Source organism: Leuciscus leuciscus (assembly GCF_965113295.1).
Source record: "Leuciscus leuciscus genome assembly, chromosome: 3".
Classification (NCBI taxonomy): Eukaryota; Metazoa; Chordata; class Actinopteri; order Cypriniformes; family Leuciscidae; genus Leuciscus; species Leuciscus leuciscus.
Genome location: NC_138727.1, coordinates 57,167,392 through 57,185,587, shown reverse-complemented (window position 1 = coordinate 57,185,587; position 18,196 = coordinate 57,167,392). Strand labels below are relative to the sequence as shown.

Sequence of the window (18,196 nt, the reverse complement as noted above, 5' to 3'; positions counted from 1 at the left end):
CATAACATATATCTATAATACAGCATTCAATTCAATTCAATTTATTTGTATAGCGCTTTTCACAATACACATCATTTCAAAGCAGCTTTACAGAAAATACACGAGTCCACATTACAATTTAGAGTGATCTGTTATCAGAGGAAACTGTCTAAGTTATGCATTTCAGAAATGTACATACAAAATCACAATTAGCTAAAAATGTATTAATTTAAACAATGTAATAATTTAAGGCAGACACAATGAGCTCATTGAAGTAATGAATACTTGCGTTAATATATTCATCACTTAAACAAGTATATGTAAATCACCCTATTCTTAACATTTCTCATGTAAAGACACGCATGTTATATGAGCAATAATCATCAGTTTCATTTAAGCAAGAGTGTGTTTGTCTTACCGTGTTGAAGCTCATCAGATCAACAGCAACCAAATGACTGACTGTTTTAACACAAGCACTTTAGCTTTATAGTGAAGGACTTTGTGTGGTTAACACTGTTTATTAATGACCTGCGACGGAAACATCACAGTCCCTCCCTCAACAAGAGAACAACATTACTGAACTAAACCTACTTAAAGAAAAATTATGATCTTGAAGATGAATAAAGATGAATAATTGTGAAGATGAATGATAGTGATTTACAGGTGAGGCTCATCAAGGTGGATGTCAGACGCAGGAGATGGTGACCTCTGGTGGCAGTTTGAGGCAACTGAATCATCCATCCATCCATTTTCCAAACCGCTGGTCCAATGTGGCTACAGGCATAATATCATACAGGTATAAATTCATTTTTAATTGATTATTCAATTGTTAAATTAAAGTTTATACATACTGGGCCCTATTTTAACGATCTGAAAAGCAAGTGTCAAGCGCAAAGCGCAAGTAACTTTGTGGGCGGGTCTCGGCGCTGTTGCTATTTTCCCGGCGGGATAAATGCCTCTTGCAAATGCCATGCGCAAATCTAAAAGGGGTTGGTCTGAAGTAGCTTCATTATTCATAGGTGTGGTTTGGGCATAACGTGAAATAAACCAATCAGAACGTCTATCTATCTATCTATCTATCTATCTATCTATCTATCTATCTATCTATCTATCTATCTATCTATCTATCTATCTATCTATCTATCTATCGTAATAATGTATGATTTGCAAAAATGAAAACTGCTGCTTCTGTGTAGATGAGAGAATCAAAGTGTGCGTTGTGCACACGCTGCATTGATTATGGCCAAGCATGCACCCTTAAAATAGCATATGAATAACATGCGCAACGCGCCACTGACTTTAAACAATTTTTTCCTGGTTAGTGGCGCAATTGTTTTCTAAACCTGCAAAATAGCATGAAGGAACGTTTGCGCCGGAACACGCCTCCTCTTTGCGCTGAACCGCCCCCGGGAGCGCAAGTGTATTTCCTAACTTACGGACGTGCGTCTGAGGAAGGAAAAGTCCGCTTTGCGCGGGTGCAAAATAGGAATGATACATGCGTCGGTGTACAAAGTCAATTGCGCAAATTTCCTCACAAAAGTGGTTTATTCAGTGTTATGAAGCCTCTCCTCCATTGACATCCATTAAAAATATGGCCCCTTCCCAGTGTAGCACAGCGTTAGCTGTGTAGCGGCTAAGTCAAGTCAAGTCACCTTCATTTATATAGCGCTTTTGACAATATATTGTTTCAAAGCAGCTTTACAGTGATAATAGGAAATTACAGTAACAGAGATTGTTTGGCTTTACAGCAGCTCTAGAATAAAGTTATTGTCCAGCTAAAGTTAGTTTTTGATTGATTCACTTCCGTCGCAACAATCATTAGTTATTAACTTAGGGGCCGCTAACACGACACCGTTCTGACAGAAAACCCTTAATGCGCTCTGGTTATCTCTATTATCTCTGCGCAAATTTCAAAAACGCGAACCTGTGAGAATGCTGATGGCCTGCACATGCGCATTACATGTCTAGTCTATAGGTATGCGCGTTTGAATATATATGTGCACAGGCGTATAGTCCTTCTTTACAAACCAACCCTCAACAAACTACTTGTCTGGCCTTAAAAATGTATAATACAGACTTGTTTATTGCTTCCGCATAGCCACGCAAACTGGAATTATCCCGACAACGCTTTATCTGTAGATAGGTAACGGGAGGGGAAAGAGGCCTTCACAGGGGAGAGACTAGTTGACACTTCAGGACTGCGTTGTCGTCGTGTCCAGGCGCAGGTCCTTCATCAGATCTGGATACGGCCTGGATCCGGTGGACTGCGGTAAACCTCGGGATAAACAGAGAGATTAATATTATAGACGCCATTCTTCTTATGATGTAACGAGTACATCAGGATTTATGGGAAGTGTTCCCGGTTCCGGCTGACCTAATCTATGCAGCCTAACATTGAATTATAGAAGTCTATAATGTGTTATGTGTATGCTAGGTCAAAGAGATGTGTTTATACACAGTCTAGATTTGAGGAGGAGGAGGGCTAAGAAGAGAGAAGGTTTTGAAAAGTGGACGAGAGTCAGGAGGCCTGGATGAAAGGGGGCAGAAGTTGTCCAAACTCGATGTTAGAGTGGAGAAAAGATTATCAGTTGCACTGTTAGTATCTAGTGTTGAGAGCTGATCAGGTCGAGGAATTGTGGATGAGACCAAAGATGAAAGGCGAGAGGGTGAGAGTGAGTGTAAAGGTGACCTGTGGAGGAGTGTGTGTTGTGTCCTGAGGCAGGTTGAGGTTAAGAGTGAGGAGGAAGTGATCTGAGATTGTGTGCAGTGGAGTCACCAGTGTATGGTCAGTGGAGCAGTAGCGCGTGTAAATAAGGTCTAATTGGTTATCTGATTTGTGAGTAGCGGCAGTAGATACTCGTTGGAGGTCGAATGAGGTGAGCAGAGTGTGGAAATCAGCAGCCTGAAGCTTTTCTAGGTGAATGTTGAAGTCTCCAAGAACTACGAGAGGACTACCATCCTCAGGGAAGAATGAGAGTAACACAAGAAACTGCCAAACTGACCTGGTGGACAATAAACAATTACTAAAGGGATTTTCAATAGGACTGGTGATAGTAATTGAATGCAATTCAGAAGAGATGTTGTCACACAGAGATGAGTTAGAGATGAGCAGACCAGTACCTCCTCTCCTTCCAGTCAGCCGAGGGGTGTGCGAGAGAGTGAAGTTAGTGGAGAAGGCAGCCGGTGTGCCAGTGTCCTCTGGTCTGATCCAGGTCTCAGTCCTAACCCTAACCCTAACCCTAACCCTAAGACCTGAATGACTAGAAATATATGTAATCAGCTTTGTTTACAGCAGACTGGCAATTCCAGAGACTGATAGAAAAAGAAAGTAATGTACTTGAAGAAAAGTATGCAGGTTGTTAGGATTGCACTGCTATATGTGTGACATTTGATTTACGTGTGTTAGTAATAGTAGGGATTTGGAAGCACATAGTGAGAACAAGTTGTGTAGAAGAAGAAGGAAGGAAATAACAAGAAAAATAATACTCAAGTGCCTTGTCGGTGTCCTTGCTCGGTGGAGTTGCGCAGGTAGAGTCGCTGGTCTTTACAAAGATACAAGAAACAAAAGATACAAAAACACTTACAGTTACTGTCACCTCCTGTTGCCTGACTGCTTCTTCCTACTGAATGCTACAAACACACTGTATGAATAGCGTGAGCTGGCTTAGGCCATGCCTCACTACCGAAACTCACTACCGAAACACTGAACAAACGCAAACAAACAAGACAACGCGATGACGTAGCGATTGTGTGAGAGGATAATTGGTGTGAAAATGGGAATGTACGGCAGAACAGCCTACAAACTCCTGTCTGAGTATTGAAGCTGATTCTGCTGATGAAACTGCAAACTTTCTTCAGGAAAACTTTCATCAATTGACTGCACTTCTGACTCATGGTCTTCATTCATCATATCTGGTCCTGGTCTTTAACTGTAAATTCCTCTCCTTCAACAAGACAACTAGAACTAAAACTAACAAAAAATTATGATCTTTTTCTTTGTTGAAGAATGAAGATGAATGATAGTGATTTACAGGTGAGGCTCATCGAGGTTGATGTCAGACGCAGGAGATGTGACCTCTGGTGGCAGTTTGAGGGATTGTTAGGGATAGGCGATTACAAACTTTTTTATTTTGATCCAATACCAATACTTTTTCTTGCAGGTTTAACAATGCCAATGTCAAAACCAGTTATTTCTCAAATTGGTATGTTTTTTATTTATTATTATTTTTAGAAAAAATTAATAAATTAGACTTAAAGGCATATCACACCAACAAATTTTGGAGCAAACATGAAAAAAAGTATTGAAAACAAATAAAAGTGATGCAGAAACCCATGTTTTCTCATTAACAATTTTAATATTGATATTTTTTAATGGAATCAATACCAAATAAGTAGCTTGTGAGAATCTATATATATTAATACTGCAGGATCTATGAGCCCTTAAGGTTTGTACAAGTATATATTAGATGATCACAAATACAACTTAAAAACATTTAAAGCGAGAGTTACAGGAACACAAAAGACAGAATAACAGAAGCTGATTATATTGAGCACTTTGAGAGCAAAAAAAAAAAGATACATTTTCCATTGTGAATGAATTCCATTATCAGAATAAAATGATCAATTATGATTTAAAAGCAGGAAAATGTTGTAAAATGAGAAAGCATAGATTGTTTGCCACAACTGAACATCACTTTAGGTGTTTTGACTTAATTTTAACATATATTTAGACAATAACAATTCACCAGCTTTTACCTTTCATTTAATTCCACTTTTATATCATGTTTCATAAACTATACAGAAATTAAACTTTTGAGACTCATCACTGATGATCCCTGTCAATCATCAGTGGCTCCGCCCACAGAGCTCAGGATTGGTTCATTTGTGCTCCGCCTCTCACTGCAGAATCTTCCTGTTGATCTGAACAAACAATAAGATGAAGAAAGACTGACTGAAGTTCATCAACAACATTATAAAACCTTTCACAAGATACATAAAACAATCACACTATACTGAAGAGAGTTTTATTGATTATATTGAGAAGAGCTGCAGGTTCTGACACTTACTGATGGATTCTCATGTTTAGAAAAGCTCTGAGGATCAAGAGTCTTCAGGAGGTCTGCGATCAACGGTCTGTGTGAAAGAGAGCGAGAGATCGGTCATGTGATCATCAGTGATGGAGTATCTGACTTTGACGTCTCACTTACTGTGAGTGTGTCGTACAGGTCAGAGGTCATGGACTTGAGATCAAGAGCTGTATATGTGTCTTCATTGGGATCAGAGATCTACAGGAGAGACAGAAGGACACACACATTGTGAGTTCATGTTTTAACCCTCTGATGGTCTTCGTTTGGAGTGACACTCGTGGTCTCCAGACAATAACATGTAAGTTTGTTACAGAATAATATATATATATATATATATATTTTTTTTTTTTTTTACAAATGTCATTTTACTCTGTTTATTAATGTTTTTACTCCACATTTGTGGAGGATTTATGATACATTTAAAATGTATATAAATAAATAAAAAAATGTTTTTTTTGTTTGTTTTTTTTTTAAGTAGGTTTTTATACAAAAACAGCTTTTTATGTAAATTTCACTTTATAAAAGACCCAAATTTCAAAATTTCATTTATGGAGATTTTTTGTATAAAAACCTATTTATTTATTTTTTATTATATTTTTTTTTTTACATTTATTTATACAAATTTAAAATATATCATAAATCCTCCAAAAACTGCACAGATGTGGAGTAAAAACATTAATAAATAGAGTCAAATTACATTTGTAAAAAAAACAAAAAAACAACTATTATTCTGTTACAAACTTACATGTTATAGCCTGGGGTCTCTGGAGACCCCAAAGACCACGAGTGTGACAATTTTTTTCATTTAACATAAAAACAGATATCAGTCAAAAAAAATGTTTGGTAGATCTAGAAAGGGTTGAGAGCCGTACAAAGTTTCATGCCATTTGGACAAAGAACACTTTTTTTAAATGTAATGTTTAGAGGGTTTTACTGGATCTAGAACTGAAGAATCGGGTGTTTGGTCACGAGACTCGTGTGTCTTATACTCTTAATATCTGTGTACGGCTCATAGCGGCTGTAGGAAAAATCTCTGCAGGAAAACACTGTGAATAATTGAGATCATCTCACCTCCTTCATAGCAGATCTTCTGTTCATCCTTTTAGTAAGACTGTCAGAAGAAAGAGGAATAAACAACACATTTAACGCTGTAAATAACTGCAATTTCAGGATTCAAACAGAGATGGCGACAAAGAGGCAAAGCTTACGCACTACCGCTTTAAATGTTACACTTAACCTAAATGTAATACAGTAATTCTTCATAAATAGAGAAGTAGATTTTTTTTTTTAAATGAACTTCTTACCAAATGTACATCACAAAAGCTCCTGATGCTCCACCGAGTAAAACACCGACAACAACACCGACAGTTACAGACGAGAAACATCTGACTGCTGAAATACAGACAAAACACACCAATGTTTAACAGGACTAGATCAGACAAAATATACTGACAGATAAGAAAGTAAGCAGGAGTATGTGGTTAAAATACAGAATATGATTCATAAAACTCACACATGACACACAAAGCCACAGCATCAGAGTATTTCTCTCCATGTTCATAGATGGACTTGCACTTGTATTCTCCACTGTCATCAGAGCTGATCTTTGAGATGTTGTAGATTCTTCCAGATCCTACAATCGTTCCTCCTTTAATCCAGCTGATTTCTGCAGGAGGGTTTGAGTCACTGATGCAGTTCAGAGTCACTGAATCTCCCTCCACTATTACACCAGATGGACTGATGGAGATCACAGGTTTCACTGGAGGATCTACAGATGTCAGGTAAAAGTATTTATCAGAGACGGCTGGTGGAAAATGTTCTAGGAAAGGCTGCAGTTGGTTATTATGGGACAATTTCAGCAAACATCCCAGTTTAATTTTTCAGAAAAGTTAACAAGGAAAAACTATTAAAGCTGCAGTTGGTAACTTCTGAAAAAATGTATTTTTTACATATTTGTTAAAACTGTCATTATGTCCTGACAGTAGAATATGAGACAGATAATCTGTGAAAAAATCAAGCTCCCCAGGCTCCTCCCAGTGGTCCTATTGCCATTTGCAGAAATACACCGCTCCCGGTAAGAAACAACCAATCAGAGCCAGGAGGAGTGTCTTAGCAGTGTCAATCATGCTTGTGTACACGCTGATCATCACCCCCCTCTCTCGCACAGCGCGTACCGTCGTTCAAAATCAAGATAGCCGATGTGCCGCGCAGCTGTGCTAATGGCGGACAAACAACCAAAACTGCCAATTTCTCGAGTGGCACCAGCTCATACAACAAAGACAGGTAAACGGAAAAAGACCGATGACGATAAACAAGCCCGTCGGAGCCCATTGACTCAGTGTCAAAACTCTAGCCGCATAGCATACAGATAAAATGTCACGCGCACTGTGCAAAGCAACAATAGAGAATGGGAAACTGCGTCATGACGCAGTGCATTCTGGGTAGCGGCAGCCATCTTTTATGACACGGCTGTTATAACTCCTAGAGGCAGCTGGTGGCGGTAATTCTTTGTTTTCCAAACGAGGTTGTATAGAGAAGAAGAAAAAAGGTAAACAAACACACATGGACCGTGCGAAGATCAAGCTCAAGGTTATCTACCGAGAGAAGCTGAACAAGGAAGCAAAGGAGCGCTACTTGGAGAAAATAAAGGCAATTAACGGGCTCGATCCGTACGAACACAAAGAGTGGTCGACTGATCTGAACAAGCTACCGCAAACAACATTTCCTGACGTGTTTTCTTACCTTGTTTGTGGTGTGAGCGCATACACATTTGAGCAGTTCCGAAATTATAAATCTCTTGAGGCCCATCACCAGTTTACTAATGGTTGGGTTCAGGACCTGGAGATTTACAAACTCGACGACCAGAAAATCGTCGTTCGCACAAAGGTAGGTAATCACCACGCACCAGACACACCTTTCTGTCACCATACTAAACGTAACAACAACACTGCAAAGGTAAACTCTGCGTCGTATATAATTTTTTTTTTTTACGTAGGAAACATTTTGGTTAAGTTGTTTACTTTTATTAAATGTAATTTCCAGGCGAAACGCTGTTGTTGTTGTTGTTTTTGCACTGTTCTAGACTAGTTTCTGTACTAAATCAGAATCAAGTTTATTATATAAACACAAATAAAGAACTAGTAAAGAGATCAAAAATACATGTCTACAAAAAATACACTGGAGATTTGACTATGAACTTACAACTATTTTCACTGGTGTGTAAATGTGAAGTGAAGGCAATTTGAATATATATATATATACATATAATTCATTTTATGCTTATCAGTGTTATTTATGTCTTAGGTTTTGCACTCTCAACGCCTCAATGAACCTCCACTCAAGCCATGGGTGATCCTCAATACCAGTGGGCAAGTGGAGTGTGCACACTGCACATGCATGGCTGGCATAGCGGAGTCTTGCACACATGTCGGGGCCCTCCTGTTTAAGATTGAAGTAGCAGTGCGGATACGGGGTACCAAGACAGTCACTGATGTTCCAGCCTACTGGATGATTCCGAGTAGTGTGGACAAGGTCCAAGCAGAGGTGGGCTACAAGATTGACTTCTCCTCTGGCGCAGCTAAGAAGAGGGCGCTTGACAAGTGCATCAGTGGAGAGAGCACAATGTCAGGGATACGGACTCGTATTGGCTGCACAACTCCGTGTGGACACACAACGACACTTTCAAACTTGTCCCCTCTACTTGAAATTTTACATACTCATAGTAAGGCTGTTTGCCTTTCTGGAATGGAGGGCTACTACCAAAATTATGCAGACCCTGTTAAGCCATGTGTAGTCCCAAAGTCCCTACAGCACCTTCGTGACCCGGGGAAGGATGGATGTGAACTGTCTGTCCTGCAGCAGCATTGTGAGGGCCTCACACACATGGTAGCAGTAACAGAGGCACAGGTGGTTGCGGTGAAAGCTCAGACAAGACAGCAGCATCGATCCCCTGCCTGGTACACATCAAGAGCAGGAAGAATAACAGCTTCCAACATCCATGCCGTTTTGTCCACCAGTGTTGCCAGACCAGCTTTGTCAACTGTGAGGAGGGTGTGCTGCCCCAAAAAAACAGCATCCACAGCTGCCATCAGATGGGGGATAGACCACGAAGAAGAAGCAAGGCAGACCTATGTCACACTGACAGCTTCCCAGCATGATAACCTGAAAGTGGAGCAATGTGGGTTTATCATAAATCCATCATTTCCGGAGGTTGGGGCATCACCTGATGGGCTCATTCACTGCACATGTTGTGGGAAAGGATGTCTGGAAATCAAATGCACATATAAGCACCAAAACAACTCCATCCTGCAGGCCTGTACAGATGACAGCGACTTTTGTCTTCAGCTAACTGATGGGAAGTTAAACTTGAAGAAGAAACACAAGTACTACAGCCAGGCACAAACTCAGATTTTCGTCACCGGGTCAGGGTTTTGTGACTTTGTTGTGTGGACGCAGCGAGACTGTGCTGTGGTTCGGATCTTACCAGATGTGGAGTTCTGGACAACACTTCTGACAAAGGCACGGGAGTTTTTCCTCAATGTTTCTCTACCTGAGCTTGTGGCTTGCCACTACACCCGAGCAGCCTCCACAACTCCGCATCCTTTAACCGTGTTACAGCAAGCTCACGCAAAAAGGCCAAGAACACAGACACTGCAGAATACAAACCAACTCTGGTGCGTTTGCAGAGGCCCTGAAGACCAGGACGACATGGTGGCTTGCGACAATGAAAACTGTGCAATAAAGTGGTTCCACCTCAGCTGTGTCGGACTCAGTCAGGCCCCTTCAGCTAGTGAGCCGTGGCTCTGTGCCTCATGCACACAGAACTGAAATAGTGGAGCACAAGCAGGTTTTGGTATTTATATCTCCGGTATTGAATACTGAACAAACACTTCTTTGTTCAATAGATTGTGAATAGTTTGTACATAGTGCCTTTTTTTATGATGACATGTTGTCAGTTCTTGAAGTTATATACTGTTACATTTGCACTACATTGTTACTGTGCAGGTCCTATTATAATTACTTATTTACTTACCATATTTACTTACCTGTTATTTATTTTACCTGTTATATTTGCACTACATTGTTACTGTGCAGGTCCTATTATAATTACTTATTTACTTACCATATTTACTTACCTGTTATTTATTTTACCTGTTATATTTGCACTACATTGTTACTGTGCAGGTCCTGTTATTTACTTACCATATTTACTTCAGCATTGCACTAAGTTCAAGTTGTTATTTATTTTACCTGTTATATTTGCACTACATTGTTACTGTGCAGGTCCTGTTATAAGTGCCTGTTATTTATTATACCTGTTATATTTGCACTACATTGTTACTGTGCAGGTCCTGTTATAAGTGCCTGTTATTTATTATACCTGTTATATTTGCACTACATTGTTACTGTGCAGGTCCTGTTATAAGTGCCTGTTATTTATTATACCTGTTATATTTGCACTACATTGTTACTGTGCAGGTCCTGTTATAAGTGTCATGAACTGCTCCGAGACACGAAGGTTAAGATCCAAGTGCAGCTTTTATTGAAGGGGTAATCCAAAGGCGTAATCCAAAGTACAGGCAAAAGGTCAAAACACAGGTAGGCAGTCCAAACAAACAAATAAAGAAACAAACTAACAAAACAGGCAGGGACCAGAGGCAAGAGAGTAATCCAGGGACCAGGGCGAGATATTCAAAAACCAGACAAGAAACCAGGGAAAATGCTCGGAAATGCAGACTAACAGTACAACAAGACTTCGCAGTGAGTGAATGAATGAACATGGTATAAATAGACAGACTAACAGGATGAGACAGGTGAATACAATCAGTGAATGAGGTACAGGTGAATGTGATCAGTGATAAGTGATGAGTCCAGGCAGTGAGTTATGGGAATTGTAGTTTGTGAGTGAATAGGAGAGTCTTATGTGGAGTGCCCTCTGGTGGCTCTCAAGGGCACTCCAGCTGGTGATCGTTACATAAGTGCCTGTTATTTATTATACTTGTTATATTTGCACTACATTGTTACTGTGCAGGTCCTGTTATAATTACTTATTTACTTACCATATTTACTTCAGCATTGCACTAAGTTCATGTTATGTGACAAATAAAAAGATTTAGAATTGACAGTTTTCCATCATTTATTCCATCATTTATAATAATAACAATACATTTTATTTGTGGGCACCTATCATAGCACTCAAGGACACCTTACAGATTAAAAGTTAAAATACATTTCAAGGAGGCAATACAATAAAAAAAAAAACAATGTAAAGAATAAGAAAAAATTAAATAGAAAAAAGAAGCAGTTAAACATGAAGGTGTTTGAAGGTGAAGTTATGTGGGGTAGGCTACATACTGTAACTTTATGGTTTCATGACAACACTAGGGCACATATTAGTCAACGCACAGCACACAGACACAATCTTGTCAAGGAAAATAATGTCCTCGTCTTCATATGGGAGCACCATGCTCACAGGTATCGTCTCACTTAGTATGGTGTACTTGTTGCGTACACATCCAATCACCCTCTCCACATGGACCCTGAGGTGAGCTATCTGCCTTGTCTCCTCCACATCTTTTGCATCCAACTGGCAGCGTCCTCTTGTGAATGCAGGGACTTTCACTTCTGCACACATAAATCCGACGCTGTCCCTGATGTCAAATCCCCGATCCGCCAACACCAAGTCTCCGGGTAATAATTTATTTAGAAGGCCACTGTTTTCAGTCACATGCTTGTCACTGACACGACCTCCCCACCCTTTGGAAATGAAAGAGATAGCTCCCTGTGGTGTAATGCCAATAAGATACTTGAGGGTGTGCCTGTGTTTGTAATGAGAAAATGTCTGTGCTCTAGCTTTCAGATTTGATGCTCTCTCAATGTTAATTTCAAAGCAGTCCACAATAACTGAAACACGATTGCCAAAAGCCTCAACAAACTGATGTGGCATGCTACCTTGCAAGCAATGTCGCTCAGGCCAGTGCACCAGAGGGCTAAGGTGTGTAAACATTGTAGCTATGGTGTCTCTGAACGTGGTGGAAACAGTCTTTCGGTCTATGCAGAAGATGTGTGCAATGTGCTGGATTGGCAGATTCAGCCTCAGGCGCATCAGAGTTAAGACGAGCATCTGAAAAGGCGAAAGTTTTCGGACAGTCTGTGGCAGGCAAGGAAGAAGCTGCTGCAGCACGCCCATCAAAACAGCAAAACATGTAAGCCCAGTGTAGTACTTTACCTTCACATCATCATCTTTAAAGAAATGCTCATCCATCTTCTTTTGGGAGAGCTCTTTCTTCAGTATCCTGTTCTCCTTCAGCAAGCGGTTAATTTCGGCACACCTGTGGCTACAAAAACTGCATTCCTGCTGTTCTCTGTTGTTATCCTCCGGTGCAGTGTCATCCACTTGTGAACTCTGTGCAGCTTCATCTGGAGGTGCAGCATCATCCACCTGTGACCTCTGTGCAGCTTCATCTGGAGGTGCAGCATCATCCACCTGTGACCTCCGTGCAGCTTCATCTGGAGGTGCAGCATCATCCACCTGTGACCTCTGTGCAGCTTCATCTGGAGGTGCAGCATCATCCACCTGTGACCTCTGTGCAGCTTCATCTGGAGGTGCAGCATCATCCACCTGTGACCTCTGTGCAGCTTGCTGTCTCTTCGTCCTCCGGTTAAAACGCTGTGTGTGTGTTGTTTTGACTTCTGTGTGGCCAAGGTGTAATGACGGTACCCAGTCGGGATGACACTCCAGCATTTCATAGGCTGGTTTGCCTGAAAAAAACAAAACAGAATTTCTTAGTCTGTGCTTGCAGTTGTCTGGATACCTGCTCATCCAAATAACTTCACACTCAAGTTTAAAGTTGATCGGATGAACGGTTACAGATACATAATGTAACAGTTACATATGTTATAGAGATTCCTTCCTTTATAGCTTAATTTTATAGCTATGCAGCCAGCTAACTTAGTTTTGCAAAGTTATCTAGTTACTACTCTTTCGTAATTGAAGTTAATGTTACGGTTGTTGTGTTGTTACTAGTTTTAACTAACGTTACCGTTAGCTAAATTTGCACAACTAAAGTTAGCTGGCTGCATAACTATAAAATGAAACTCAACTAAGCTAAACAAGTTACAGCCTTCATATACTGTCTATGGTTACAGCCCTACCTTGTACGGTTGTTGGGTTGCAACTAGTTTAACTAGCTAACTTTGCACAACCGAGTGCTGGCTGCATAACGTTAAGTTAGCTACAAAATTAAGTTTTTATGGGCAGCTAGCGGTAACCACATAACAGTTAAAGGTGTTGTAATGATAACTTACCTGTGTGAAAATGCCGTGAACACACAAACATGTTTCGGGAAATGTTGCTGAAGGTGATGTTTGTCCGTCTTACAGCTGCTACCCATGCCATGCGACGCCTCTTTGTTAGCTCAGCAACTTGATTTCCATTGTTTTTTTTCCAAGCGGGAAAGCTGAAAAATCGTACTCCATTTATTGTACGTTTTCCACGCCGATCGTGAGAACGATTATGACAGTTTATACCATGGTCTGGGTGAATACTCGATTCTGATTGGCTGCAGGGTGTCCATTAAAAAGTGATAATGTACACCTAGGAAAGGCGTCCCGTCAATTTGCCTGATGACAGTTCTAAATGATTGCGCTGGCTCAAACTCACTGATCAACTGCTGCGGTCGGGTCGCTGTTGCTTGGCAACGCCTGTATACGGGAGATATTAAATAGTGCGCTCGACTTAATAAATAAAAACCCTCACGATTTTTACTCTAAAACACATTAAAGTATTATTAATTGATTAAATATTTCTTTCTTTCGTAAGTGACCATGGTATAAGCGGGTTAATGCCCTTCGAGGTGTCCATTGTCAGGTATTAATGGACTTCGGCGGAGGCAACCGTCCTGCGCTGCGCGTCGGACGGTTCACGCCTCGCCGTCGTCCATTAATACCTGATAATGGACACCTCGTCGGGCATTAACCCTTACTTACAATGCAACATGCGTTCACCATTCTGTCGTTTTTCTAAACTGAATTAGCCTACTTCTAAAATATGCCTCAAATACTAATATTACTGCTATTCTACGTTTCTCCCGTAACCTCCGTGTCCTAAAATCCCACAATGCCTTGCGTTACTGTGATCCGCTGACGTCACGATCCCGCGCTCTATAGAAACCTGCTAATTCACTGGCTTGTCATGTTGCTGAAATAATGTACTAGCAAACCTTATTTAGCATTACACATCGCTAGAATAATTACTTAGATACTGTAACGTTACCATTATTATCTTGCTAGCTATTTATAACTTATAGAAAGAGTGCAACGTTATGAAGTTACATTACATGTATTGCAAAATACGTAATGATTTGAGGACCAAGTTTGTAGTCAAAGTATGGGCAGGCCATAGTCAATGTAAAGCATATTGTTGATGTTTCGTCCCTACCAGTGAATGTGCGATAACTGTTTATCCGCCGTCATCAGTGTCCCTGCATGTTTAACGTTACTAGCATGTTTTCAGGCTAAGTCAACGTTTTCTAAAAGCTCCCTACTGCAGCTTTAAACTTTACCAATGCTAGCTTGATAGTGAGTACTAAAATACATCTTATTTGTTTATATTCATAATGATAAAGTTAGATTTTTTTATTACATGTGATTCTGACATGATGTCACTGCATGCACTGCGCTCCTCTCCGCTCGTCTCGGGTAAATAATGCGTCTTGCAGCTCAGCGGTCGGAGTCGCGCGTTCATGTGTTTTGGGGGCGTGGCTTTGGAAGGAGCCCAGAAGGGAGGGGGTGGAGTGAATGGAAATAATGAGCTGTCTTTAAAACAGTCGTGAGAGGTCTACAGACACTCGATTTTTATACTTTCTTTTTCAGAGTACTTACATTTTAATTATGTATTGATATATAAATAAAGTTTAAACAAATTTGGAAAATAAGTTTTTTAGACAATTCCTACCTACCCAACCTTTAAGACAAAAATTTGAGAGGCTTGAAACATTTGAAATACAGACAAATGTTTTACCAAGTTCTGAATTAAGTTTGAGGATTTTTTTTAATTTAATTTTTTTTACTTTTCCTAATTTACAATGAATGTATATATAGTGCAACTGCAAAAACTGAGAGGAAAAAATACATATACATGTTATGTTACATTTGTTTAGAGATTTCATCATTTTTATTTATGCTTTACCTTTGCAGTTTATATAAATTGTATATCAAACATATATCAACAGGGCTTATTGCTTTATCTTTATGTATGAATTTCTCAAATAACCAAACTTTAACAACATAAGGGCAGATCCCTTGATCGCAGCTGTTGACGCTCCAGTGATCAAGAATATTCCAATATACAAATAGAGCGCTTCTCATTTCTTATTTGTGTATCCTCGTTTCCTTTCCTCGTGTCTCAGTTCCACCCCCTGTAGGATTCAAGGGAAGGTTGCAAGGATAGAATATTATTTGTTATTTAACAAATCAGTGACCACTAATTTGTCCCTAGCAATAATTTCAATAAAAAATTAAAATATATTTATACTAGCATCTAGTTTACTAATGTAACCCCTGTTCTCTGAAGGAGGGAACCGAGACGTTGCATGACTGACAAATTAGGATCGCGCCTGAGAACATATCATAATCATCATCATCATCATCGAGTTTTAACAGAACCGGTCCAATGGACATTGTCGAGTGAGATTTGCATCGTGACCCACACCCCGTGCTGTGGTTATAAAGGAAGCGATCAGAGACACTCATCAAGTTTCCCCAGAGGAGCCGAGTGGTGCTCAACGGCAACGGGACGTAACTTCTCCCAGTTGAAAAAGACGTACTGTTAAATGTATTAAAATGCATTAAAGTATATTTGTATTGTACTAAAAACATACTCAAGTACATTTTTAATATATTTAATTGTATGTCTTTTTCACCTTGGCTCCCTTCCCTCCTTCAGGGAACAGGAGTTACATTAGTAACCTAGACGTTCCCCTTCAGTCGTCACTATGAGTTATGTCAGTGACTGATGAATTGGGATCACTAAGAAATACTGTCTTCCAGCGCCTTGTGTAAACCGCCTGATCCCCCGCACCCTTGGAGAAGGAGAGGGCTTTACACAGAGAAGTCAATCACTGCTGTTCCTACTTGTTACTGTTCTGCCATTTTCACTATGATGGTATAAATAAATAAATAAATAAAATAAGTAAATAAATAACCCTTTAACTTTGAGTACAAAACTTTTTTTAGTTTTTTTATTAATGTTTTTACTCCACATCTGTGCAGTTTTTGGAGGATTTATGGCATATTTTAAATGTATATAAATAAATGTAAAAAAACTTTACAAAAAGCATCATAGAAAATTTAAGTTTATGAAAATGTAAAATATATATTTATATAAAATATATATTTTACCAAAACAAATTCAACTAAAACTTCAAGAAAATCAAAAGCTAAATATCTGAATAAATTCTGAGACAAATTTTAGGTTGATATCTAATAGAAAGAAAATGAAAATCAATACGATTTTTTTTAGCGCAATACCAAACTTTTCCACTAGATGACATCCAGACTCCTCTGGTGAGGAGAGTGACAGACTATTGCAACAAGAATTGCACTTGGGCCAATTTAAAAATGTAGATGTGACCAGTCACTAGAAAATTTTGACTTGGAGAGGTTAGAAATTTTTTACAGTGTATGGATTGAGTGATCTTAACTACAGTCTGAACGCTTTCAAATGCTATATAGTTTGTCAAGATTACTTTAGGTTTAGACTAAGATATTATTGTTATAAATGTATAATGGCAAGTGTCCCACGGGTGTTGGGGAGGGGCAGTCTTAAAAATAGTGGTTAAAACATTTTTATAAATCATAAATTCAGATATTTATTCTTTGTAATGTTTGAAAAGTCAATCTGTACTCACACGTGACATTGAGCTGAACAGCAGGAGAGATGTGAGTGTGTCCGTCTACAGCACAGCTATATCTGCCTGAATCCTCTCTTCTGACTGACTGCAGCAGGAGTTCATTGTTTCTGTCTCTTCTCTCAGTTAATGGCTGTGAGTTTCTGTACCAGATGAATGTTGCTCTGTCAGTCAGAGCGCAGCTGCTTTTACATCTCAGATTGACTGAATCTCCCTCTGTCACTCTCTCAGGAGACTCCACCTGAAGATCTGAACACAACACACACATTATATCTAGTGCTGCTGTCATACACTGATTATTATTCAACATAATGCACAGAAGAAGAGATAAACCTCATCAAACTCACCTGTGACATTAAGAGTCACTCCAGGATCACCAATCCATCTTCCTTTTGTTATATTAGTGATGAATCTGAAATAGTACATGTGTGAATCCTTCAGTCTCACATGACTCAGTCTGACGGTGCAGTTCTGCTGTTTATCTCCCAGATACTGAAGCCTCTGACTGTATTCAGGGTCATTAGACAGATCTGGAGGCTCTTCATAATCTATTACCTCTGTTTTGCTCCAGAACACTTTCATGATCTGATGTCCAGTAGGGTATGTATAAGTGCATCTCATTATCACTGTTGAGTCCTTTAGTGCACAGATGTGTGAAGGACTGTAACTCACACCCCAACCAGCACTAGAAACCCCTGAAACACAGAATTCATCAAACTGTAAATGTTGTTTTATCTGTTATATTGGGCCATGAAAACATGACAATACTTTATTACTATTTGAAAACAGGGACTCATTACAGGACTTATAAGATAAATGTAAATGAATAATCTCGGTGTGAATTACTTTAAGACAGAGGAGTGAAGAGAGAACCAAGAAATCAGCCAAAAACAACAAGCTGCACAATTACAGTTTTTCTGAATTGCTAAAACACATTTCTTGAAACCATCACTCACTTTCTCAAAACCTTAAACACAAAAGCAAATGTTCAAAACTCATTCAGAGAATCTCTGACTCTTCTGGCAAAATCAAACAATGCTTTCAGATCTTACACACATCAGTCAATATTATAAACACTACAGATCATTCGTTAGACACTACATGAAAAATGGAGAACACAGAATCCAAAGCTTGCAGTTACAGGAGAAATATTTATTTATTTACTGTAAGAAAGTAAACAAATTTTGCAATTATGTAATAAAGTAGTACTGACACCTGACA

The 18,196-nt window shown here is 39.4% G+C and overlaps 3 protein-coding genes across 4 annotated transcripts in view; 1 reads left to right on the top strand and 2 right to left on the bottom strand.

Moving 5' to 3' along the window:
• Positions 1-4,314: 4,314 nt before the first annotated feature.
• LOC309493750 (B-cell receptor CD22-like) overlaps positions 4,315-18,196 on the bottom strand; it is a 61,665-nt gene continuing 47,783 nt past the window's right edge. For both annotated transcript variants that reach the window (XM_082162976.1, XM_082162977.1), the window contains 8 exons: positions 17,323-17,670; positions 16,976-17,224; positions 6,580-6,834; positions 6,371-6,458; positions 6,138-6,177; positions 5,187-5,264; positions 5,046-5,112; positions 4,315-4,899 (listed from right to left, as the gene is read on the bottom strand). In XM_082162976.1, the coding sequence (XP_082019102.1) occupies positions 5,080-5,112; positions 5,187-5,264; positions 6,138-6,177; positions 6,371-6,458; positions 6,580-6,834; positions 16,976-17,224; positions 17,323-17,670 (1,091 nt within the window). In that variant the 3' untranslated portion in view covers positions 4,315-4,899; positions 5,046-5,079. The remainder of the gene's footprint in view (positions 4,900-5,045; positions 5,113-5,186; positions 5,265-6,137; positions 6,178-6,370; positions 6,459-6,579; positions 6,835-16,975; positions 17,225-17,322; positions 17,671-18,196) is intronic.
• LOC309494736 (uncharacterized protein) lies at positions 6,979-9,893 on the top strand (the record flags this gene model as incomplete). Its single annotated transcript, XM_082164148.1, has 2 exons — positions 6,979-7,952; positions 8,370-9,893. Exons 1-2 carry the CDS (start codon positions 7,629-7,631, stop codon positions 9,891-9,893), a joined length of 1,848 nt encoding a protein of 615 aa, XP_082020274.1. The 5' UTR covers positions 6,979-7,628.
• LOC309493727 (uncharacterized protein) lies at positions 11,185-13,577 on the bottom strand. Its single transcript, XM_082162940.1, has 2 exons — positions 13,374-13,577; positions 11,185-12,827 (listed from the first exon to the last, which is right to left on the bottom strand). The coding sequence occupies exons 1-2, from the start codon at positions 13,462-13,464 to the stop codon at positions 11,428-11,430; spliced, it is 1,491 nt and encodes a 496-aa protein (XP_082019066.1). The 5' UTR covers positions 13,465-13,577; the 3' UTR covers positions 11,185-11,427.

Bases quoted from the DNA above. Each gene is read 5' to 3' on its own strand.
- LOC309493727 (XM_082162940.1), bottom strand. From the start codon at position 13,464: ATGGCATGGGTAGCAGCTGTAAGACGGACAAACATCACCTTCAGCAAC. The intron at 12,828-13,373 runs GTAAGTTATCAT...TGTTTTTTTCAG, and splicing joins TTCACGGCATTTTCACACAG to GCAAACCAGCCTATGAAATG.